General features: G+C 39.7%; 1 protein-coding gene across 2 annotated transcripts in view; it reads right to left on the reverse strand.

Moving 5' to 3' along the window:
- Positions 1-14,161: 14,161 nt before the first annotated feature.
- The window catches only part of LOC133525068 (stromal interaction molecule homolog), an 81,212-nt gene continuing 70,242 nt past the window's right edge, over positions 14,162-25,131 (reverse strand). For both annotated transcript variants that reach the window (XM_061861294.1, XM_061861295.1), the window contains exons 12-15: positions 23,852-23,942; positions 22,521-22,682; positions 20,659-20,861; positions 14,162-19,555 (exon numbers count right to left, since the gene is read on the reverse strand). In XM_061861294.1, the coding sequence (XP_061717278.1) occupies positions 19,404-19,555; positions 20,659-20,861; positions 22,521-22,682; positions 23,852-23,942 (608 nt within the window). In that variant the 3' untranslated portion in view covers positions 14,162-19,403. The remainder of the gene's footprint in view (positions 19,556-20,658; positions 20,862-22,520; positions 22,683-23,851; positions 23,943-25,131) is intronic.

The following is a 25,131-nucleotide window of genomic DNA, read 5'->3' on the forward strand; positions in this document are numbered from 1 at the left end:
TTTAAAAAAAAATAACGTGTCGTGTGCAGAAAAACAATTTTTTTTTTACAAATTTGACCAAAAGTGTTAACATTTTTTGCACCTTATGCGGATTGCGTGGTTAAAATATGACGGGTTACTCGAGCCCCAAGGTGTATTTTACTACATTACTTTTTATATTTGCAAAAATCACGCTCAACCTAAACCATAAATATGCTGTCAATGCTTTCTATCAACAAACAAAAAAAATCATGTGTCAACTGTTACGCGATTCAGCAGTATTTATTAACATCATGCTAGCTCGTTGCGGCCCTAGCTCACGACAAACAATTAATAGCATTCACGCTTTCAATTGCTTCGGATAATGGTACTCCATTCTTTATCATTCTAGCTTTTAAATTAGATATTCTAAGGTGTTGTATCAGGACCCATCATAACACGAGAGAAATTCAAATAGAGGCGTATTGTCAAAGAAAACTCTGTAGCCGCAGTAAATTTACTGCCATCTTTCGGACACATGATTAAAACCTTTAGAACGCCATTTGACTTTGATCCTTATTCTTTCACTCACATGTGTTACATTTGTTAAATATCAAATAGTGGCGCCATCTAATAGATCAAAGGCCAAAGGTATGGCGGCATCGTTTTCATGCGTTGGCGCCCACAACTTTTAGCCGATGCCCCGGTAAGATGGCGCGACTTTTTGTTAGTTAACAAAATTTAAATAAGGATCAAAGTCAAATAGCTTTCTAAAAGTTATAATCATTTGTCGAAAGATGGCAGTAAATTTACTTTGGCTATAAAATTTTCTTTGTCAATCCATCTCTATTTTAAATTCTCTTTGATAACACCAATCGATTGATTGTCGACGACGGTTCCCTCTATTAATTTGACGGCGATAGTTAGTCAGACCAAGATGGCAGCGCTTTTGATAGCCCAGCCTGTGCAAGTGTAAAGTGAACGTCATAATTTCATAGAAGTTTGACGTTTAAAATAACACTTGGCACGGTCTAGGCTGTCAAAATCGCTGCCAACTTATCTTGGTCTGTTGGTTAAGTTTTAACACATTCACTGCCAGACAAAAAACGGCGCACTACCCCAGAAACCGGTGGTCTATAGCTGCGTACAAAACAACCCGCCCAGCGGGTTGTCCGGCATCTGAACAAAGTTCACGAGCGCCCACCAGGTGGGTTCCTGGCAGTGAATGTGTTAAAGAGTGATGCTTGAACTCATTCAGGAGACTTCTGAGGCCTAATTCACAACATTAGTCGACCATTCATCTATTGGTGTAAAAAATGTGTAGAATGTTGTTAGGATTCGCCACATTATTTACGTTTTTATCGTCCATTGACTGATAAACCGTTATTTACGATACATGTGCGGAAAGTAGGAAATTCGCAACGAGTGGCAATAAATTAAAACACGAATGAAGGGAGTGTTTTAAATCGACACGAACGTAATGCGAATTACTTAGTCGCACGTGTATCGTACGTTTTACAGTACATATTGCCCTTGAACTTTCGACTTAGGTTCGGAAATTGTTAATTTCCGCATTATTAGTACATAAGTACTGTAAAATCTTTTTGTACCTAAGCTGTGATCATTTATTATATTATAAGTTGTCAAATCTACATTACAGCATAGTGAATTCTACAGCCATCTAGCTCCCATACGTTTTAGTTGCATGTTAGATTTTTCAAACGCTTACGTAGTTAGTTTTGTGTGGATTTTATTTTGTCCCCATCCCTCCCCTGTTCAGACGAAGGTCCCTAGTTTATTTTTTTATGCTTGAAAGCGTTATTCGCGGTAGCAACATAATAGATGGTATGCAGGACCTTTTTAAAAACCACTGGATACCTATAGTTCAGTCTGCGAGTGTTGTATGTTAGACAATATAAAAAAAGATATTGGAACTCGAGCTTCATATATTTGCATGTTGTTTGCGATTTTGCTTTATCGAAAATATCGAGTATACCTGATCTACATACCATTTATTTCGAGTTGAAAACCCCGTTCCAAGTGTCATGCGGTATCTACGTCTGGAGGCGGGCTGGGACCGGGACCAACGTCGGTGTTTGGTTTCAGGAGGATTCGTATTCCGACGAGGACTCTGGTACCGAGGAGGTCTCGGACGCGGAGGACTGATGCGACCCTAGCCTATGTAGCACCGAGAGGCCTTAATGCGCACATATCTATCACATATTTAGATATTAAACACTATATCGCCTAGCGACAAGTGATAGGCTGTTAATACTCTACGATGAGCCCGGTAGAATTACAAATTCATAGTTAACGCCGCTAGATGTTATTAGGATATTATACTCGCGTTCCTGATCTACGCATGATTTATCCTCTGATCAGATAAATATGTAGTAGACCGACCAGGTTGGCAGCTCGCGAAAGGTGCCTTCGATGCACGACTGCATGTCTGTTAGGATAACTTTATTGCATTTGTAGTTTAGTTTATACAATAATTTCGTTTTTATTTATTACTTATAATATTAATATGACAGTGTAGAGTGTATTTTTCTTTATTGGTTTTACATATTTAATTGTACTTTAAATTTTAATGTGATATTATGATTCACGAAGGCTATTATTGTTTTTTTCTACTATGTATGAAATTGTAAGTGTCATTCCATCGTGAAGCTTGTCGCTGTGCGAACTGAATCTCTAGTGCCAAACTGCATTTCTACTCGAGCATCGCAATACCTGTGATCTTTCTCTCAAGAGATATATTTTAATAGTGACTTGACAATAGCTAGATCGATAGTCGTATATTTTATTTATGTAACTTTTTATTGAAGTTAGCATAATATCGTGAAGTGTCAAGCAGCTCGTCGGGTAGTTTTACATAAAGGTTATGGCTTGTTTTGGCATGATGTCGTTAACATGACAATAAAAATTATATGCTTTTTATTCATGTGTTTTATTTTGGCTTGGTTCATATTGCATGCGTCCCCCTGTCCGTTTGTGTGTTGAATGCTGATGGTTGCAGAATTCACTTTCATAGTTACGAAAATAATTACAAGGTAATATTTATTATTTTATGTTATATTCAGACAGGAATCCGTGGGGCAAAAATTGTTTGACAAGTAGGGAGTTCCTGTATCGATAAACTCTACTATCGATGCTAGTTCTATATACTAGTGAAAACTCAAGGGTTTGCTTGTAAAAATACGTTTTTATTAAGAGTAAAAATAATAATTCAAAAATTTTAAGACAAGACAATTTTACAATTTTACTCATTTTTTTCTTCGTGATGTCCCATGTGTTAAAGTAAACGACCAGAATTTATTAAGGTAGTAAAATTATAAAATTGTCTTGTCTTAAAAACGAAGAAGAGTACATTGAGTTATTATTTAATTATTTTTTTACTTTTAATAAAAACACATTTTTACAAGCAAACCCTTGAGTGATCACAAGTATATAGAACTAGCATCGATAGTTGAGTTTATCGATACAGGAACTTCCTACTTGTCAAATAATTTCGCCCCGCGGATTCCTGTCTGGTTATATTTATTTATTTTTATAGACAAAGTTAGATTCACTGTATCACTGTTTTCCCACGCTGTTAACCTTTTGACCACTTTAATACTTCACGCAAACGCCAACATAACAAAGCTAACAACAACAAAACACACAAGCTACATAAGCTACAAAACTTGTGAAATCATAAAAGTTGTTTGCTTTGCCATTGCGCTCACTATGAATTCTTGGACTTATGAGCGGAAATCACGGAGAGCATTTAAGGGATATTGGCGTTCATAGGGTAAAAATAGAAGTTCTATTAGATCGCATTAGTCCTCACGCGCATAATATAGGTCTAAACGGGCATTGTGAAAGTGCAATCTAGTATAACTACTATTTTTGACACACGATTGTTTCTTTGACCAGAGATTAACGTTCCTGTCATATTGCCTGTCAAAACAAACTAATCTAGTTTAGTAACATGCCACACGCTTACCTCTCACTAATACCGCAGGAGGAAGAGGAATGCTCGACCGAAGAAAGCGAAGACGACGAGCCAGCTCCGCGGAGACCCCGGCCTAAGAAAGCCAACAAGGCGCCCCAAGAAAACCCCGCCGAGTGCAAGCAACAGTAGCTTGCACGTGACCCTTGATAACCCATGGGGTAAATGGTACATGGTGCTGTCAATTCTTCATGCGAGTAGTGGTGCAAGTTGAAGTTATCGGCTCGAAGCCGCAGCATGGCTTATGTAAGGATCTTTTGTTAAAATTGAAGCCAAATCCGACGCATTTTTACAAGTGCCTTTTGTTTTTGTAGCATTTGAAGACGAAAGGAGACGGCCGCCCCGAAACCGCCTTTTCCATACGAACGTAATCCCAATTTTCCTCTCTGGATATTAACAGTATTGAGAATATTTTTACACAATTTGATGTTTTAATCATAGCTATGAATTAGAAGTACTTAAAAAAATTGTATGAAAGCTGTTTTTCGCTCCTATAGCAATGACTAAAATACATAAAATTCTGTAAAAATATATTTTATAATGTGTAGCGAAACGCTACTACATCTGTCGTAGTTTTGTGGAATTACCGCCGTGCCTTGGTCAGGTTGTTTTTAGTGTTTTGCCCATGTTTCGCTGATGTTGATTCACGCGGATACCGTTAGGTGGCGCTTATAGCAAAAACGCGAAAACGCCGACCTTCGTATAATTCCTGGCCGTTTCTAATAAATTAAGTGCATATTTGCGCTTATTTTGAATTTAAATTTTATGGAATATTCGAAAAAGAAAAGATTGAAGTTGTTTTTAGGCAGATGGTTTGTGAATTTGGAGTGGAAAAGTGCGCGTAAATCCACGAGTGGAGAGGCTCCTCGTAACTGTTGACTACCAAAGGCGCGCGTAAATCGGCGTCCGAAGAGGAGAGGCTCCTCGTAAACAGTTGGTCTCCAAAGCCGTGCGCAGGTCGGCGCCTAAGCAGTGCTGGAGTGAAGAAACATCATCGTTATCTCCCGGTCTGCTGCCATACGCGCTCGCCAGGAAGCGAGTGAGGCTTACATCGTTGGCCTGTTCGAAGTCGCCAACTTGAGCGCCATCCATGCTACACAAGTAAATTTGAATCCAGCTGCCGGTACCCTTGCGTGTGCTTCCACATTTGTCCCCTTTACCCTGTTTCTCCTGAACTTCAAGACCGAAATATTTTAAAATTTTAACATTAGTTTTCCAGTTCCAATTTTTATAACCAGCTAATTAATTCTTGTGTATTTATATGCCATATTTTTGTTTTGCCATTTGTTAAAGATCTGTGATCCGCGTACTACAATTCCTCAAAATTCTAAAAGCCTCGTTTGACGGGCGGTATAAATAAACGGTTCAAAATTTAGGTATCATACGCAAACGTGTCAACCTCAACCATCGTCGTCCATAATATTCGCACCTTAATACATTTTTTCCTTCCAGCTAAATTTTCAGCCGTATTCCTTTTTTAACTTTCATTTTAAAACCCCCTCCCCCCCTATGCGGAAGGCGGACATATAGTTTAAACGATCTAAATAGTGATTTTGGTGAACTTTGTAAAAATTAAATTTTTATACAGGGTGTGACACAAAATTGTTTTTTTTTTTTTATAAATAGGGATAAATTATACGTGTTCTGCAAAATATCTTGTTTTACTGCAAATGTCAATATCCAGGGAGGAAAATAAGGACTACGTTTGTATGGAGAATCGAGCGTCCTCTTTCCTCTAAAATTTTGTGGAATGCCGGCACGACAATCAATGTTATGTAATTAAAAATTAGTTTTTTCTACAGTCTATAAACAAGGCCACTCGAAAATATTTTACACGTGATCACATTTTTTTGAAGTGATTGCGAGTGTGCTTTGATGAAAGGTTTTTCTCTTTTTATATCTCGTTTTACTTATGTGATAATCAGCTGGTACTGATGAGATTCTTGTCGCCCTTTGAAAAGAAGTTTTGACAGTTGTAATCGTATGTAACCTCGCAATAGTCTTTTCATTTCCCATACATTCCTCGATATTTTGAATTTTACAATAATTTTTATTGCAGTCTTTCATTTTAAAATTTATTTTGTAAGAATTATCCGCCTTTAGCGACGCCATTGAAATTGCTTCTCTTATAGTTTTGGTGCTCTGCGCCTTCCTGCCGTCCTAAAAGCGCAGGGGATGTTTCTATTTTCTGCGTATTTCGTTTCGACGGTTATAGATCGTTTCATTAACGAGGACTCGTGCCTTGGTGCGTATTGCCATGCCATTTAAGGGTTGGATTAGTCAAATTCGCGCGTCATCGTGAATGACTCGATCTATGTAATCGCTAAGATTAGGATAAACACATGTGATGTAGCAACAGCCGATAAGTTTTATAAAAACGCGTTGTTTTAAGACTAATACATAGTTGTTTATTACTGATGCATCGTTCAGAACGCAGCGTAAGTTCCATAGGCGTAATTGTTATGGAGGAACACAGGAGTTGCCAATGTCTTATGGTGTAATAAGACATTGGGTTTAGTATTACAATATCAACCGCATACACCAGCTATAAGGTATTTGTACACGTTTTTAAAATAAACTTATTAATTTACGCAACTTATTTGATTTCATATCCTATACCATACCCTAGTTGTGTTGGCAGAGATAGCATAGCTATTACTAATTCGATACATACAACTTTTAACTTTCTAGTAGTGCATGGCCGCCATCTTGAAACCATAACCTGAATATTTCAAAAACGCACCACTGGAAGCCTTGAAATCGACTTCTATCTTGAAAAGTGCATAGCCTCTAACTTTGAATTTTAAACTACCTACGTTGAACTCTGTCAGTATACCCGCCATTTTGACTCACCATAAAACAACAACAAACAGCAAGTATCTTTTTTGATAGGCACAGAAAAATTTGGTTAGTAAAAAACTAGCCGGCTTCATAAGCCGCGATTTATTTACCGTGCGCGCCAGGCCCGAGACCCATAAGCTGAGTCATACGTTTGTAGCTAAAAACGGTTTGTATGGTGGCCCGGCGTATTGTGTACGCTCGACGGGCCTTGGCCATGAATGGGTTAAGGTAACTTCATTGGGAAGGAAGTAATTATAGTACATTGTGCAACAAGGGGGGCAAGTTAAATTTTGGAAGCGAGGGTGGTAATTAAAGACCCAAGTTTGCAATATTCTTACCCCGGAGTTACAATGTTTTTCATCACACTTGCGAAAAAAAAAACTAAATTTTAAGGGAAATAAGGGGACATATCAAACATTCGTCTGAAGTAAAACTCATTTACGCTACTTAGTTTGTATGAATTAGTGACATAAATAAAATAAAATAAAAAGCTATGATTCCCTACGGGAGTTATAACTTTTCTTTTCACAATCTATAACTTCCGGGGGAACAATATAGGCCCTTGTCCTTTAGTACACCTGTATGAAATAAGATCTTTTTCGAGCAAGTGTGATGAAAAATCATATGTTGAATGTGGACCCTATAGCAATAAAAGCCGTAGCAAAGTTGGTTACGATTCATGTAGAGTTTATATTACTACATAATTACTTAATTAGCGTTCCAAACGATGCGTCGCGAGGTAGCTGTCTACGTTGTGCAGAAAAAACTGCAGTCGAGTTCACAACGTAATCTAGTTATTTCCTTCAGGATTGCAGAAGATGCGAAGTTTCCAAAAAGTTTGTCACAGGAATCAAGGAAACTTTCAATTTGGAAATTGAAAACTTCGATTCCCGATAGATACAAAAATTAGAAGTTTTAAAAACTAGCCCCAAACTAAGCAAAGTTTGTACAGTCAGCGTCAAATACGTAGCAACCGAAGTAGCCAAATAGTTCGGTACATCATATATAAATGTATTGTGTACCGAACTATTTGGCCACTTTGACTGCTACAAAGTAATTGACGCTGACTGTACTATGGGTACTAGGCGACGTTATGCATACGTATATAGCTAAATACACACTTAGAAGCTATAGTTGTAGAAGCTAAATATACATAGAAAATACCCATGACTCGGGGACAAATATCTGTGTTCACCACACAAATTTTTCTTTATTTTTATTAAGTTTCTTGTTTATGGCTTCCTTCATTACTAATACCCAACGCTACGCTAGGAAAAGACAAACAGCAAACATGACCAAAGATGACAAAGACTTCCAGCGTAAGTGACGAATGCAGAATAAGATGAATTAAGAACTTGCCAAAAATCGAATAGGACCAACAACGAACGTGCCGTGAAAAAAAATACGAATAACGAGTGAGTCTAAAAACAACATAGACTAACATTGAACATGCCTAAAGATGATGTTGACGAATACCGTAATAGAGAAAAACCACTTGATTTAAATATGAGTGTGTTTAATTTTTGTGGATGACAACAGTCAAATTATAAAAGCGTTGCTATAGTAAACAACCAGTAAAACGTATAAGTCTATGACGCATGTAGTTTACATATGTTCTAACAGCACCCCTTAAACTATATGTTCATAGTACACATCAAATACAAATTACTATTATCTACTAAGCACTAAGCATATAAAAATCTCTAACGAAACGCTGGAACCTTTCAATACATAAAGGCTTTGTTAAAGCATCGGCCAGCATGTCGCCAGTACACATATACTTTATTACCAGCACACCATTTTCAACTATCTCGCGAATAAAATGATGTCTAACATCAATATGCTTAGTCCTTGCATGAAACATGTGGTTCTCAGACAATTTAATTGCAGATTGATTGTCATTGTAAACCACCACTTTGACATCTAACTTCAAACATTCCGACATGAATGCCCTAATAAACAATGCCTCTTTGCACGCATCAGATAATGCCATATATTCACTTTCCGTACTGCTAAGGGCAATTGTACGTTGTTTACGACTCTCCCAAGAAACTAAAGAATTGCCTAACTTAAATACATAACCAGTGTAAGATCGACGATCGACTACACAAGCCGCCCAGTCTGCGTCCGCTGACCCTGTCACATTCAACCCACTCTTCTCATACTTGATGCTGTAGTTCATCGTACCCTTCAAGTACCGAAGCACGCGCTTCGCGGCTTTCCAATGAGCTTCCGAGTAGCAATCGTTAAACTGACTTAACATACTTACAGCATGCGCGATGTCAGGACGCGTACAGACCGCGATATACATAAGGCAACCGATCAAGTTTCTGTACTCGTAGTCTCCAGTCTTTTCAGCTTTCTCAAGTTTCAAACCAACTTCCATCGGTGTTTTGGCAGGTTTACAGTCAGTCATCTTAAACCTTTCCAATACTTTGCTGATATAACCAGACTGATCCAGAATGATTTTTCCATCTTTCCGGCTGACGTATATTCCCAATACACATTTCGCAGGCCCAAGATCCTTCATAACAAACTGTTTCATCATCTCCTCTTTTACCGCCTTTTTCTCAGTTTGATTATTGCTGAATATCAAAATGTCATCAACATAAAGGCCGAGAATGACAATTCCATTGTTATTCGATCTAACGTAGACACACGGCTCGGACGCCAGTCTCTTGAACTTCAACTTTTTCACAAGAACGTCGTTTATCTTCTCATTCCATGATCTACTGGCTTGTTTTAACCCATAGACAGCCTTCAGCAAGCGAAATGCTTTCCCTTTGCCGCTCTCTACTCCAAAGCCTTCAGGAATTTCCATATAAACCTCTTCTTTCAAGTCACCGTTTAGAAAAGCTGTCTTGACGTCCATATGATCAACTTCCATATCATATTCCGCCGCCAGTGCCAAGAGTAGTCTTATTGTGGAGTATCTCACGACGGGTGAGAAAGTTTCGAAGTAATCTACTCCATACTTTTGTGTGAATCCCTTCGCAACCAACCGAGCCTTGTATTGCAGGAGCTCTCCATTCATGCCTCTCTTTTTCTTAAATATCCACTTGCACTTGACAGGTTTCTTCCCCTTCGGCAAGTCCACAAGTTCCAGACATTTGTTATCTAAGAAAGACTGATACTCATCTTGCATCGCTCCCTTCCACTGCACAGACTCAGGACCGTCGAGTGCCTCGCGCACGGTAGTGGGGGTTTCCGCGCCACAACTCGAGCTGGTGGTGAATACCGAACAAAATGCCTCCTCGAAATCGCTCCGTCCTCTCGATTCCTCCGAATCCCAAGAAGACAACCCAGGAGCGTACTCTTCATCTGAAGTACTGGTTTCATCGTTTTCGGTATCATCAGCGTCCTGGTTCTCACTCGCAGGCTCCGACTCTTCCGCGACGTCAACGCATTCCGCCGTCTGCACTCCTACATTTTCAGATTCATTAGTAATGACCATGTACGGAGTCGGCTCGTTGACCACAGGTTGCTCAACCGGGTCCTTGTAGAATTTGTCCTCTACAAACACAACGTTACGCGAGAATATACATTTCGTAGGATGAGTGGGATCTACGAGCCGATATCCTTTCGTATTCTCGCAGTAACCAACAAAAATGTACGATCTACATTTCGGATCCAGTTTCTTACGATCCTCTACGACAGAGTAAGCAACACAACCAAAAATTCGTAAATGGTTCAGATTTACCTTAGATCCCGACCACTTCTCCTCTGGAGTTGCGCCCAACACGGCCTTGGTTGGCGATCTGTTCTTCACATAAATCGCGGTATTCATTGCTTCTGCCCAGTATTTCTGATTCAAGCCAGCTCCCTGCAACATACACCTCGCAGCCTCAACAATCGTGCGATTCGCCCTTTCGACGACCGAGTTTTGTTCTGGGCAATGAGGAACTGTCAGCTGGTGTCTGATGCCATGCTGCTTCAGAAATTCATCAAACTTTTTATTTACGAACTCGCCTCCCCGGTCACTACGCAGAATCTTTATAGTTTTGTTTTTTTGATTCTCGACTAGGGTTTTGAATTCTTTAAACTTACCAAAAACTTCGTCTTTCGTTTTAATAAAATAACTAAACGTTTTACGCGAAAAATCATCTATAAAAAGTAGCATATATCTCGAACCACCGTACGATGTTTGCGGCATAGGCCCGCAAACGTCAGTATGTATGAGCCCTAAGACTTCAGTCGCTCTCGTAAACGATTTCTTTGGAAACGGTAACTTAGGCGTTTTCCCTTCTATGCAAGAAATACATTGTTTAAACTCGGAGTTATTAAAGTCAATGCCGTTGGCCATACCTGATTTCAGTAGGTTCATGCTTCTTGAATTCAGATGACATAGACGACGATGCCACACATCTTGAGAGATAACACTACGTCCAGTCCCCACGTTCGCCGCGACATGTTCAGCGGACACAGACTCAGACGATCTCGGTTTACTATTACGCGTGTTCGAGACGGTTTGTAATTTGTAAAGACCCTTCTCACATTTTGCAATAGCATATAAAACATTTCCAAAATAAATATTACAAACATCAGAAACAAATACGATTTTAAAACCTTTTGACGTCAAAGCGCTGACAGATAGCAAATTACATGACAAGTTCGGAATATTAACTACGTTACAAAGAGTTTTTATACCGTCTTTAACATGCAGTTCAGTACTGCCACGACCCGCACTACAAAGCCTTTCGCCGTTCGCCACGGTGACTTCCAAGCTCGTGTCTGAAACGAAGTCGTCAAGGATGTCCCTCCGGTTGCAGAAATGGCTCGATGCACCCGAATCGACGTACCAGAAATCCTTCTGCACATCTACCGACAGTGCGCTCAGCATTTGTGCCGTTTCTTTGGCAACGGGTCCCTTCGTCTTCCTGTTCTCTGGACAATTCTTGGAAATGTGGCCCAGCCTTTTGCAGCGGAAACATTTGACAGGCTTTTCGTCACGTCGCTTCGCCACCATCACGGAACCACTACTCGTGTCCGTTCCGTTAGCCCGGCGCTGATGTTCTTGTAATAACTTTTGCTTTACCAGCTCGCTCGACACTTTGACACTGCAGTTTTCTAGCGCCATTATCAGTGGGTCATAGTCAGATGTGAGTCCACTTAACATTATCACAGCTAGAAACTCGTCGTTCAGCGGAGCTTCGATGTCGGTTAATTGTTGTGCGACATCACATATCTTCGTAAGATACGATTCCATATCGGGATACTCCTGGAGCTTCATCCCAAACAACTGCCGCATTAAGCCCAGTCTTCGGCAAAGACCCCTGTCTTCATATGCAGTCTGAAGACTTACCCACGCCTCCCGTGCGGTAGTTGCGTTACGCACGTGCGTGATGGCCACAGGGTTTATGCTCAGACAAATGCGAGCCAGTGCTTTCTGTTGCTTCTTTTTATCGTCGCAAATAGGTTTCACACCATCATTGCTCTCGATGCACTCCCACAAATCTTCTTGGATCAGGATCATCTTCACCATGAATTTCCATGATCCGTAGTTCCCCATGCCATTTAATTTCTCAATAGCTGGAACAATAGCCGCCCCCGAACTGGACGTCGCCATTTCGATTTAGGAATTTCGTGCGCAGAATTTTCACGACATAAAGAATAACGCACACAGCACTCCGCAGACGCTCACTTCACATTAAGCGACTGTTACCATAAGCTCTGCTACCATAATAGAGAAAAACCACTTGATTTAAATATGAGTGTGTTTAATTTTTGTGGATGACAACAGTCAAATTATAAAAGCGTTGCTATAGTAAACAACCAGTAAAACGTATAAGTCTATGACGCATGTAGTTTACATATGTTCTAACATACCGAACTAAGCCGGAATAAGAAATAGCCAAATATCGACAGTGACGAATGAAGAATGGGTGACGAAAGCAGAAAGGGACGAATTTAAATTAAACTAAGGGCGTCTGAGTCTGGTCGTTTCAGAGTTATTTCCATGTGGAAAATTCGCAATTTCCGAAACGCTTACTGCGCATCAGTGGTCAGGAGGTTCCTGTGGATCTTGATCAAGATTCAAAACTAGGTAAGAAAATGAAAATGCTGTATTCGTTGGATCAATTTATTGATAATTAACAATGTATCACGATTTGTCTTTTATTACATACCACGTTCAGATCTACATCGTGATAACTAAATTAATATTGCATTTGCTAACATTCTACTGTGGGGGCGTTCATTAATTACTTAAAGGATTTTTGAAAATTACGCGATGTTTGCCGAAACCCTCCCTCACCCCCACGTGAGATTTCACTCCCCCTCTGAAACCCTCGCGTAATCAATGGACCCCCCCTAAGTGGTCAACCGAGCCACGCTCGGATGGTACTTTTAACCCCTCGAACACCACTTGACATACCTTAAAAACATCCACAACTTTAGGCATCCTTTGCGTTGAAAGGGTTAAAAAGTAAACGAGTTTTCGTCAAATTGCTTTCATGTCCTATTCCTATTCCTGTTTCATCGGTTTTTGACAGGATTCAAATGGCAGAATTTACTTATACAGTCCCTGTCAATGATATGTTTAACTTTTGCACCTTACTCCTTTGTAATAAGGCGAAAAATGTAAACATATTATATTGTAAATTTATAAAAAAAAATAATTTTTTTTTCAAACCTCGATAACAAATATTGCTAAATTATTACTAAAAGGTTACGCGAACCCTTCATCTCACAATAACTTCAGTAGTTTTCTAAATCACAAACATTGGGTAAGTTATTAATCCTAACAATATTATTAGCAGATAATATACATGGGGTTTCTAGGGCATAGTCAAACGTTACACCGCTGATGCTGATGTCAACCAAAAGGGTACTTATTTAATTGTCGCTTGTCAATAAGGCGCAATTTCCATATATCTTCACTCTGAAATCAACCTTACCAACCTTTTGGTTGAAAACGTCACAAATTAAAAAGTCGGACAAAGTTGGTATTACAATGTGATGATTAATGTCAAATTTCCATGAAAATATGACGTATAATGACACTCCCTCACTTTGCTCTTTTCAAGTCTGTGCAAAGTACTATTTTACACATAGCTCAGGTACGGTGATAACTGTCATATACTTATACAATTTATAACCTTAAAACGAAAATATGTATTAAACCGTACCAAACAATGTAAAGTGTAGGGTTCCAGCTTAGAGCATGCCGAAGTGTAAGTTTGGTCTAGCAAACCATCGGTTTTTGACAGGATTCAAATGGCAGAATTTACTTATACAGTCCCTGTCAATGATATGTTTAACTTTTGCACCTTACTCCTTTGTAATAAGGCGAAAAATGTAAACATATTTTTGACGTCAACTGTACATTTAGGAGAACTAAATACCTTAGTGTAAAAACAATAACATAGAGCCGGCAGCAAAAAGGAAGTGCATCAGCCAAGTTAGGACCGAACCACTGCACGCTAGCGATTGCTTAAGTACAAATTAAATAAACTGACAACACTTATATAACTTGGCTAAAAACTCGGATAAGTATAAAAAATCGGAACTGTGTGGCTTTTTAAACATTTTATATGGGCGCCATTTCATATCAATACAAAAGGACATAACAACCACATGTAGGTGTATTTGTGACGATTTTAAGCAAAAGCTATGTTTTTAATGATATTGGAGGCAAACGAACATACGAATCGCCTGGTGGCAAGCAATTACCGGCGCACATGGACACCTGCATCACGACACGAGACGGGTTACAAGTGCAATGCCGGCATTTAAACCTACAAATCTGTCCGTTCACAGTAAGGAGTATTACTAACTACAACTTTATGAAAATCTTACCTTAGGCTCCTACAAAGTGATTCACTTTTGCAAAAAACGTCACATCAAAAAAAAAACAGCGTATTAAATATTTGAGCCACGCGGTTTTTCAGTCTGACAACGTTCTTTTAGCACCGAATTACCTTAAAATACGTTACACTACACAGCTAGGGGCGACATCGCTATCATACTACGCAAACGAAGGAATGATGCGATATGACTTGTTTAGTTTTACTAAATTTTACTTACAGAAAATTGACACGCACGTTTTTATGAGGGCTGTCAGGGTTGGAAGTAAACTCGGAGACGGGAAAAAAATATTCGAATATAACTGCTGGGTAATGATAAAAAAGTGCAGTTTATAGTTGGAACTTTCTGAGTTAATTTCTTGAGCTCTGAGGGCCTACCGCGAACCATGTTCGACGTGTTGCCTCTCGGTCGCACTTGTAAATTTGTGACATGGAGGTAACACGTCGAACGTGCTTCAGACTTCGGAGAGGCTACCGCGAACCGCGTTCGACGTGTTGCCTCCCTGTCACACTTACCTACGAATTTACGAGTGCGACAGAGAGGCAACAACGTCGAACGTGGTTCGCGGTAGGCCCTCGGAACTGAGAGCCGATTTGACGAGTTGGATCTAATGTGATTACAGGGGAAGACGTTTTGTTTAGCAATCACGATAAAGTATCTTCTTAAATTGTTTAATTTATTCGAATAAATCATTAGTTATTCTAAAACGTGGAAGAAGGATTTCGTAACGAATAAGTTATCATAACGCGCGCGCGGTCTACACAACTTTGACACCCACCCGTGAACAAGATGCATGTAACTGCGTCGAAATATCGGGAGCTCGAAAACAATCCTAAAAGGTAATCACGGTCCATATCCCAGTCGATTTAAATCTAGTGAAACTAACCGTGAATCATTTCAAACTGTTATCATAAATAATGAATATACCTATCTCCGAGTAAACTATAGTTCGACATAGACATTCACATAAAATATAGATAGATTTGTATCTATAGCGAACTAAGTATCTGAAACCCTCAGTAATAGGCTGTAACAGCTATTTACAAAAGTATATAGTTAATTTTTAAGTAAACGCGAAAACCAAGTCTAAATGAATAATTTATTAAAGTATAAAATATATTTAATATACCTAATAATTTGCTGAGATAAGTCAATAAAACCCAATTTTAAAATAAATATTATTTTTACAATGATATGCTCATGTATCTCTACTAAGCGAAAGTAGGCAATTAAATCGAACAAAGCGGTTAAAAGTGTCAGCACAAAATACCCAAATCAAAATTTAGTAAAAATATAAAATAAGGAAGACACGTAACTGGGAGAGAGTTAACAATTTAGAAACATGAATACGCGACAGTCGAAAATGAAACATTCCAAACAAGCATTTAAAAGTGTATAAAAAATCATCACATATATTTTGGGCCATTCCACGAGAATGTCGTTTACGTAACGCTTTTGCCTTGTATGGCAGTTACATCAATCAAATTCGTAAAGTTCCACTAAATACCGTCGATCCAATTCATGAAATATTACCAGATCCAATATAGATGTAAGAAGAAGAAGAAGAAGAACTGTGTAGTTTTACGCTGTTAATTTATATAATTTCATGACGTATTGGTTGCGACTGTAATGTTATGGAAATATGTTTGAAATAAATAAAATAAAAAAAATAGCTTTCTCAGGATTTTCAGAAGAATGGCGTTACGTAAGCTACATTCTCGTGGAATGCCCATTTTGCGGTCGATCAGATCCATCTTAAAACGCGATTTATAAATATTAAATTGACTCATTTATATTACCCAGTTATGTAGTGGATCTAATACAAATGCGATGTCACATGATTAGTTATTAACAAAAAACTTGGCGATTTTTTTGCCCGTGTGTTTTTTAGGGTTCCGTACCCAAAGGGTCAAACGGGACCCTATTACTGAGACTCCGCTGTCCGTCCGTCTGTCACCAGGCTGTATCTCCTGAACCGTGATATTTAGCCAGTTGAAATTTAAATAAATATTTCTTTCCAATCTCTATGTTCTCATCCAATCACCGAAGTTAAGCAACGTCGGGCGGGGTCAGTACTTGGATGGGTGACCGTTTTTATAGATAATGAAACGGAACCCTTCCTGTGCGAGTCCGACTCGCACTTGACCGGTTTTTTTTAATAGGTGACACAGCATCTCACATGGTATTACATAAAATACATTTATATACAATGTCCACAATACTCCGTCATTCGTAATACTTGCCAACTTTAAGTACATACGTCGGAACAAATAAAACTATTTAAATTATTTAATAAATTGTACCTAAACTCTTTAAAACAAGTGTAGACAACAGTAACATATGTGCAAAAGTGCTAAACACACTCAGGGCTAAATACATTGAACTATTTCTCACTCACTCATATCATAAATATAAGTTTTATCAAAGAGAATTTGAAATTGAGGTAAATTGTCAAAGAAAACTTTGTAGCCACAGTAAATTTACTGCCATCTTTAGACACATGATTAAAACTTTTAGAACTCCATTTGACTTTGATCCTTATTCTTTCGCTGATATGTGTTAAATTTGTTGAATATCAAAAATTGGCGCCAATTTACCGAGCATAACCCAAAGGTTTTGGCGCCATCGTTTCGAGCGATTCGCCTTTGATCTATTATATGGCGCCACTTTTTGATATTTAACAAATTAAACACATATCAGTTTTAAAACTTCTTATCATGTGTCAAAAGATGGCAGTAAATTTACTGTGGCTACAAAGTTTTCTTTGACAATCCACCTCTATTTCAAATTCTCTTTGTTTTTATTTATTTACAGTCCATTTAGATTTTATAATAAAAAACAATACGGTAAAGCCCAGATATCCATGACCAATAGCATCCCGGGCGATAACTCCTTAAGTGGTCAATGGCGCTGTGTATGTTAGTGGTTTGAGGAATGGGCGGCAGACACTCAAACATAAAAAAATAGTCATCGCATCCCGATATAAACTTTGTGAGATTTTAGATAGTGAATAAATCTTTAGCCGGTTGTGTTGCGGTGGAAAGACCGTCGGCTGGTCACATGACGGCTGATTCTTGCCGGTGCCATATTGTTCCGGCGTAGCTTTATTAGACGTTCATAAGCGCATTGTAATATGCCTACTTGAATAATTATCTTTATGAACGTGTAAAAATAATATTTAACAAATTTACGGTCTATATGTGTAAACTATATTAAACAGATTAAAATAGCCATTATAAAGTTGTACTCAACAGATGTTGCATCAATATTTTTTTCAGTATTGTCACTTCTTTAATATAATAACATTGAACTAAATAAAAAATTGCAATGTATGACATATTGGATAACTATACTGTCTTTAGTGCTTGAAAAATAACCTTTGGAAGCATTCTAATCAAAACAATACCCTAGCGACCAATCAATCAAGATAACATTTAATGGGCATAAGAAATGAGGATAAAAAGTCAATTCTTATAACGTAAAATTGTCGTATACATATTTTTTTGGGTGAACAATGGCACGCCTCTGTCGTCCATATCAATGTCCATAGATTTGAACTACATTTATAAATATTAATAGTCACATTCGTCGCAAATGAAATAATAGTCAATATAGGGAGCGTGCATGAACTGTAGGAGGCAGCACAGGTGCCGTCAGATTTTTGGCGCGAGGCGTAAATTTGATGTTTATTGTTCCGATGTAGCCCACAAGATGGCAGAGCCTACTATGGACAAGAAAACACGTAACGTGTAAATGTGCATGTTTATGGTTCCGATTCAGGCTACAAGATGGCAGACCCTCCAACGCGCACGGTCCCTATAAAGGCTTTTTAATTATATAAGTAGCTAAGAGACACAAGTGCCAAATAAGGCCATTTATTTTTTTAGTCAATTTAGTTTTATATTAGTAGGGGTGCCGTTCTGTCAATCAAACAAAAAGCATAATTTCAAGAAGCATACGACTGAAAAGCATTATTCAACGATTCGAATATGAGTAAAATTTCAAGGATATGTTTAAAATATAATCTTAATAATCGAACGAGCGAGCGAAGCGAAGTTCTTACATTCAATTTGGAACAGACGGCTAAGTTGGCAGTGATCAGTGTTGGCCGAAATGTTAATGCAATTAAAAATGATTGGGATAACCATTATAAATTGAACCGTAAAGTGTAACTGTCCGTTACGGTTACGGTTCAATTTATAATGGTTAATTGCAATTAACGTTCGGCCAACACTGGCAGTGATTTTGTTAGCTCAGAGGGTGCAAGTGTTATTTTAAACGTCAAACCTGGGCTATCAAAATAGCAGCCAACTTTGCTTGGTCTGTCTCTATCGTCTTTCTAGCTGATCATAGCTAATTTTGCAAAAATAAAACTACTTTTTTATCAAGGTTGGTTGAATATTTAATTATTTTTGTACAACTCTTTTATTGACATTGTTTGATGGAAAATCAAAATATGCCTAATAGTTTCTATACAAAACATTACTCGCCCTAGTTTTAATTTCAGGTCTAACGCACTCTGGAGCCTTACCGCACCGTAGCCTGGCGTATGATCGTCCCCCGGGGACATATCCTCCTTTTTCACGGTTTTAAGTTGCAGTTAAAATATAATATACCCACTGTGTGTCTATATTATGCAAATGGATTGTTACATAAGTTATAATTTATGAAATATATTTCGTATTTATGCCAAATGAAAATATGCTTTTTGTGTCTACATTACCCAAATCGTGGTAATCTGAAGGTGTTAGTTGTCACCCCCGGGCGGGGCCGGGCGGGGCCGGGCGGGGCGGGTCGCGGCGGGTCACGCCGGGGCCTTGGCCTTCTTGCCGAAGGGCAGGTGCAGGCGCCGGCGCCGCCGCGGCCGCCCGTCCTCCTCCACCAGCGACGAGTCCGTGGACTCCTCCTCGGGCGGCGTGATGCTGGCCGGGCTGGCGGCCTCCGCGCTCATTGAATCTGGAATAAGGGAAGAGGTTTTTAAGTTATTATGGGTAAATGCTTGACTTCACGAAGCTGATTTGTAATATATAATATACATACATATAATCACGCCTTTTTCCCGAAGGGGTAGGCAGAGACTACGGATTTCCACTTGCTACGATCGTGACATACCTCTTTCGCTTCCTTCACTTTCATGACATTCCTCATACACGCTCGTCGGTTTAGGGTGCTCTTGACCTGGCCTTTCTTCAGGATTTCCCCGATTTGATCAGAGAAAGTCCGCCGAGGTCTACCCCTTCCAGCTCCATCTACTACTCCCTTATACACTCTCTTTGTTAACCTTCTTTCACTCATTCTTTCCACGTGTCCAAACCATCTCAACATACCTTTCTCAATTTTTGTCACTACATCTTCGTTCAGTGCACACTTTTCCCTTATCACACTGTTCCTAATTCTATCTTGTAATTTTACACCACACACACTTCTCAACGCTCTCATTTCCACTGCAATCACTTGACTCTGATGTTTCTTCTGCCATACCCAACTTTCGCTACCATACATAAGTGTAGGCACCAACACCCCTCTATGCACAGCCAACCGTGCTTTTTGCGACACCTTCTGGCTGCTCATAAAAGCGTTGAGTGCTCCATTCACACGATTTCCAGCATTCACTCTCCTTTCAATGTCTTCATCATGTTTACCGTCCCTAGTGAACAAGGTTCCCAGATACACAAACTCTTTCACTTGTTCAACTCTTTCTTGACCAATCAAAACTTCACAGTTTGTCATACTTTCTCCCTTTTCAAATACCATTACTAATAATACTTGATTTGTAATATGTGCCAAAATTCAGTGAAGATAATTAGATACCGCGCGGTTTTAACCGCCTGAGAAAACATGTAGATCGAATGCATTGTAAATGAAATAAAAACTTGTAAGAAGAAGTCAGAGGCTTCTGTTTGGCCAGCGTTGGTCTCGCTCTGTCCGGATTTAGTGCCACTATGTCAGTAGAGCGAGACCGCATGATCTGCGCGGGGATAGCGGCACGCGGCGGAGGGAAGCGCGTAGAGCTTGTTGAGAGTGGGACCGCATGATGTGCGAGAAGACTCGATACTTACTCTCGGTCAGAGGCTTCTGTTTGGCCAGCGTTGGTCTCGCTCTGTCCGGATCTAGTGCCACTACGTCAGTAGAGCGAGACCGCATGATCTGCGCGGGGGTGCGGCGCGGCGGCGGGAGCGGCGCGCCGCGCAGGGAGGCGCGCAGGGCGGGCTGAGACTGCGAATGGGGTGCGCGCGTTAGCTCCTCCCCTGTCCAGTTCACGCTGAAAATTAGATATACATATACATTAATTCTGTTACAACCACAACTTCGCTAACTATACAAATATTCCTCCCTACTACTATTATATATGTGAAACTAGCTCTATCTGTTTGTTACGTACCAATTCACGCCTATACCGTCTAACTTTAAATATTACAAAAAAAGAACCAGAGACGCCTCTGCAGAGATACAATTTTTATTGTCATGTTGGAATACATGATTTTTTTATTTATTACAAGCAATAATACTATTGATTCTCACTTATGCCCTCCTATTATAAAACACACGGTATCCGCACGCCAGAGCTCGACGGCGCGACTCCTTCGTAAGTCGCGGAGGGAGCTTTTTACTCTAACTCTTCTCTACGGTCGTAGAAACAACAAGCACCTGTACTGACTTGCCTCTAAACTACCCGCCCGCCCCGCTCGCCGCCTCGCGCGGTGCTCGTCGGCGGGACATCTCCGTAAGTCGCCGAGAGAGCTCTTCGGAGATCAAACAACCATCTGTACTGACTTCTCTAAACTACCAGGTATCACTCACTTGTTACCTCCCAGCATGAAGTGCACGGGTTCCGCCCGTCGGCGCTCGTCGGCGGGACTCCTCCGTAAGTCGCCGAAACTCTGTACTCTCACTCTTCTTTACGGTCGTAGATCAAACAACCATCTGTACTGACTTCTCTAAACTACCAGGCATCACTCACTTGTCCCCTCCCAGTATGAAGTGCACGGGGTCCGCCCGTCGGCGCTCGTCGGCGGGACTCCTCCGTAAGTCGCCGAAACTCTGTACTCTCACTCTTCTTTACGGTCGTAGATCAAACAACCATCTGTACTGACTTCTCTAAACTACCAGGCATCACTCACTTGTCCCCTCCCAGTATGAAGTGCACGGGGTCCGCCCGTCGGCGCTCGTCGGCGGGACTCCTCCGTAAGTCGCCGAAACTCTGTACTCTCACTCTTCTTTACGGTCGTAGATCAAACAACCATCTGTACTGACTTCTCTAAACTACCAGGCATCACTCACTTGTCCCCTCCCAGTATGAAGTGCACGGGGTCCGCCCGTCGGCGCTCGTCGGCGGGACTCCTCCGTAAGTCGCCGAAACTCTGTACTCTCACTCTTCTTTACGGTCGTAGATCAAACAACCATCTGTACTGACTTCTCTAAACTACCAGGCATCACTCACTTGTCCCCTCCCAGTATGAAGTGCACGGGGTCCGCCCGTCGGCGCTCGTCGGCGGGACTCCTCCGTAAGTCGCCGAAACTCTGTACTCTCACTCTTCTTTACGGTCGTAGATCAAACAACCATCTGTACTGACTTCTCTAAACTACCAGGCATCACTCACTTGTCCCCTCCCAGTATGAAGTGCACGGGGTCCGCCCGCCGGCGCTCGTCGGCGGGACTCCTCCGTAAGTCGCCGAAACTCTGTACTCTCACTCTTCTTTACGGTCGTAGATCAAACAACCATCTGTACTGACTTCTCTAAACTACCAGGCATCACTCACTTGTCCCCTCCCAGTATGAAGTGCACGGGTTCCGCCCGCCGGCGCTCGTCGGCGGGACTCCTCCGTAAGTCGCCGAAACTCTTTACTCTCACTCTTCTTTACGGTCGTAGATCAAACAACCATCTGTACTGACTTCTCTAAACTACCAGGCATCACTCACTTGTCCCCTCCCAGTATGAAGTGCACGGGGTCCGCCCGCCGGCGCTCGTCGGCGGGACTCCTCCGTAAGTCGCTGAGGGAGCTCTTCACTCTTAGTTCTTCTCTACGGTCGTCGATCCGCCGCTCGCGGGCTTCATGAGCTAAGCGCTCTTCTAATTGTAACCTATAATCAATTAATAAGTAATTTGCTAGGCTATACAATACAATACAATTACTCTTTCTTTATTGCACACCTCAATACAGAAAACAATACAAGGACAAAAAATTAAGAAGAGGCAAAATGTTGTATCTATTGATTCGTGCCAGCTTTCGTGAATCGACCTGTACATACAGATTAAACATTTTGATTTTTAATTTTATAACACTTACAACTACAAACAAGTTAACCTTTTGATCGCCAAAGACGTCATATGACGCGCGCGGCTACAGCCCAATATCAACCTTCATGCGTACCGACAAGGTTCACGATTACGCGCCGCGTACGATAGGCGTGGCGTCCAAAAGGTTAAGTTACTACTTCGAAAAATAGAACGGGTTATGGCAAAAGTAGCGTAATGTATGAGGGTGCACGGATGTATAATGATTACCATGAACTACCGAATAATGTGAAAGATTGTGAGTCTCTAAGTGCATTTAAAACCAAATTAAAAATACACATACATAATAATGTAATATAAACCTCTACCGATCATGCTATTTATGTTTATTTTTAAGAAAATCAAATATTTAAGCTCATTTTTAGTGAACTGTATTGTTCTTATGAGTAAATAAAGAATCTATCTAAACCTTAACGCTCTTATTTTGCGCCTACAACGGAGCCTACAAAAATTTATGAACTAATGAAAATTCTCTAAACTACTTTGTTGCATATCGCGGCGTTAATATTAAGTATCTGGATGGTAAAATAACGACCTGTCTGGCCTAGTGGGTAGTGAAGTGACCCTGCCTATGAAGCCGATGGTCCTGGGTTCAAATCCTGGTGAGCTCATTTATTTGTGTGATGAGCATGAATATTTGTTCCCGAGTCATGGGTGTTTTCTATGTATTTAAGTATTTATATATTATGTATATCATCGTCTAAGTACCCATAAAACAAGCCTAATTGAGCTTACCGTGGGACTTAGTCAATTTGTGTAAAAATGTCCTATAATATTTATTTATTAAATTAAAATGTCCAAAGACGTATATTGTTAAGAGAAAAAGAATCCAGTATTTATAAAGGTATTGACACTTTAATATGAACATTAGTCAAAGCAATCGAAACCACGGACACGATATAAGATACATCTAATATTAGTATAGGGTTAGCTATATAACAATACAATACTTTACCTAGCTTCAGCCAATCGCAAGTCCAGAGGATAGTGGGGTGCATCCGCCTCGCTCCCCGAAGAATCCTCCCGCCACCCGAAGTTGTCGGCTACTGCACACCACGACCACGTTACAACGTTTTAACATTGAAAATACCGTACAACCAGTTAATAAAGATTACATTGAATATATTGTAACTGTTTTATACTTGTGTCACAAATTCATTGACCCATATATGCCAATTGGATGATGTATTGAAGAGAGAAAGCCTGTTACCACAAGATGTTGAGAACAGAAACTAGTTCCGGGCATATATGGGTTAAGAGATAGACGCATAATCCTTTACAGTACATATGGTGCTACTTTACCGCACTAGTGCGATAATTAGTACATTACGTAACTATGTCGAAAATCTAAAGGGCCATGTGTACTGTAAAACGTACGATACATGTGCGAATACGTAATTCGCAAATCGTGTCGATTTAAAACACTCCCTTCGGCCGTGTTTTATTTATCCCCACTCGTTGCGAATTTCCTATTTTTCGCACTTGTATCGTAATGTATATACCTACTAATACTATAGACAATACAAAGTTCTAAATATTGTTTAGTCTTATTAAGTTTATCTTTTATGAGATTTGTTAGTGATTGAGAAAATCTAAAGTTTTTTAAAGTTTTTATATCACAAACCTTTGGAAGGACATTAAATTATATAACTTTGTGTAATAAGCAGACAAGACAACGGAAAATAATAAAATTACTCATTGTATTAACTTTGAAGTCTTTGAACACATCTGAGTTATACTAAATAACCTACATATTTTTTTAATATTAAATTATTAATATTAACTTTGCTACTCGTGACTGACAAAGTGACAAAAAGTTAATGTGTAAGTAAATCACCTACTTTTTAACATTAAAATATTATAGAAATAAACCCTAACGTCAATTCTTAAAAGCATGTATGAAATATACTATAATAGTTTAAATTAGACCATTTCATGCACCATTACATAAGTATCTAAAGCCTTGAAGGTCCGTACATACTGTGGTAGCCAGTAGTAAATTAAAAATGAGTTAAAAAAAATCTATTAGAAGAAATAACTAAATTAATGACTATACAGTTCAACGGATCGTCAAGTATAGAAAAGCAACAGAAAGCTCAACATAGGCAAAAGCTGACAAATTAAAAATATCTTACCTTAAACAGAAAAACAACCAAAATCAAGGTATCTTATGGTTTACGTAGTGTCACTATTGCGTACATTCACGGAATTTGATTTATTTACCATTTCGTATCC

Source organism: Cydia pomonella, chromosome 14, assembly GCF_033807575.1.
Source record: "Cydia pomonella isolate Wapato2018A chromosome 14, ilCydPomo1, whole genome shotgun sequence".
Classification (NCBI taxonomy): Eukaryota; Metazoa; Arthropoda; class Insecta; order Lepidoptera; family Tortricidae; genus Cydia; species Cydia pomonella.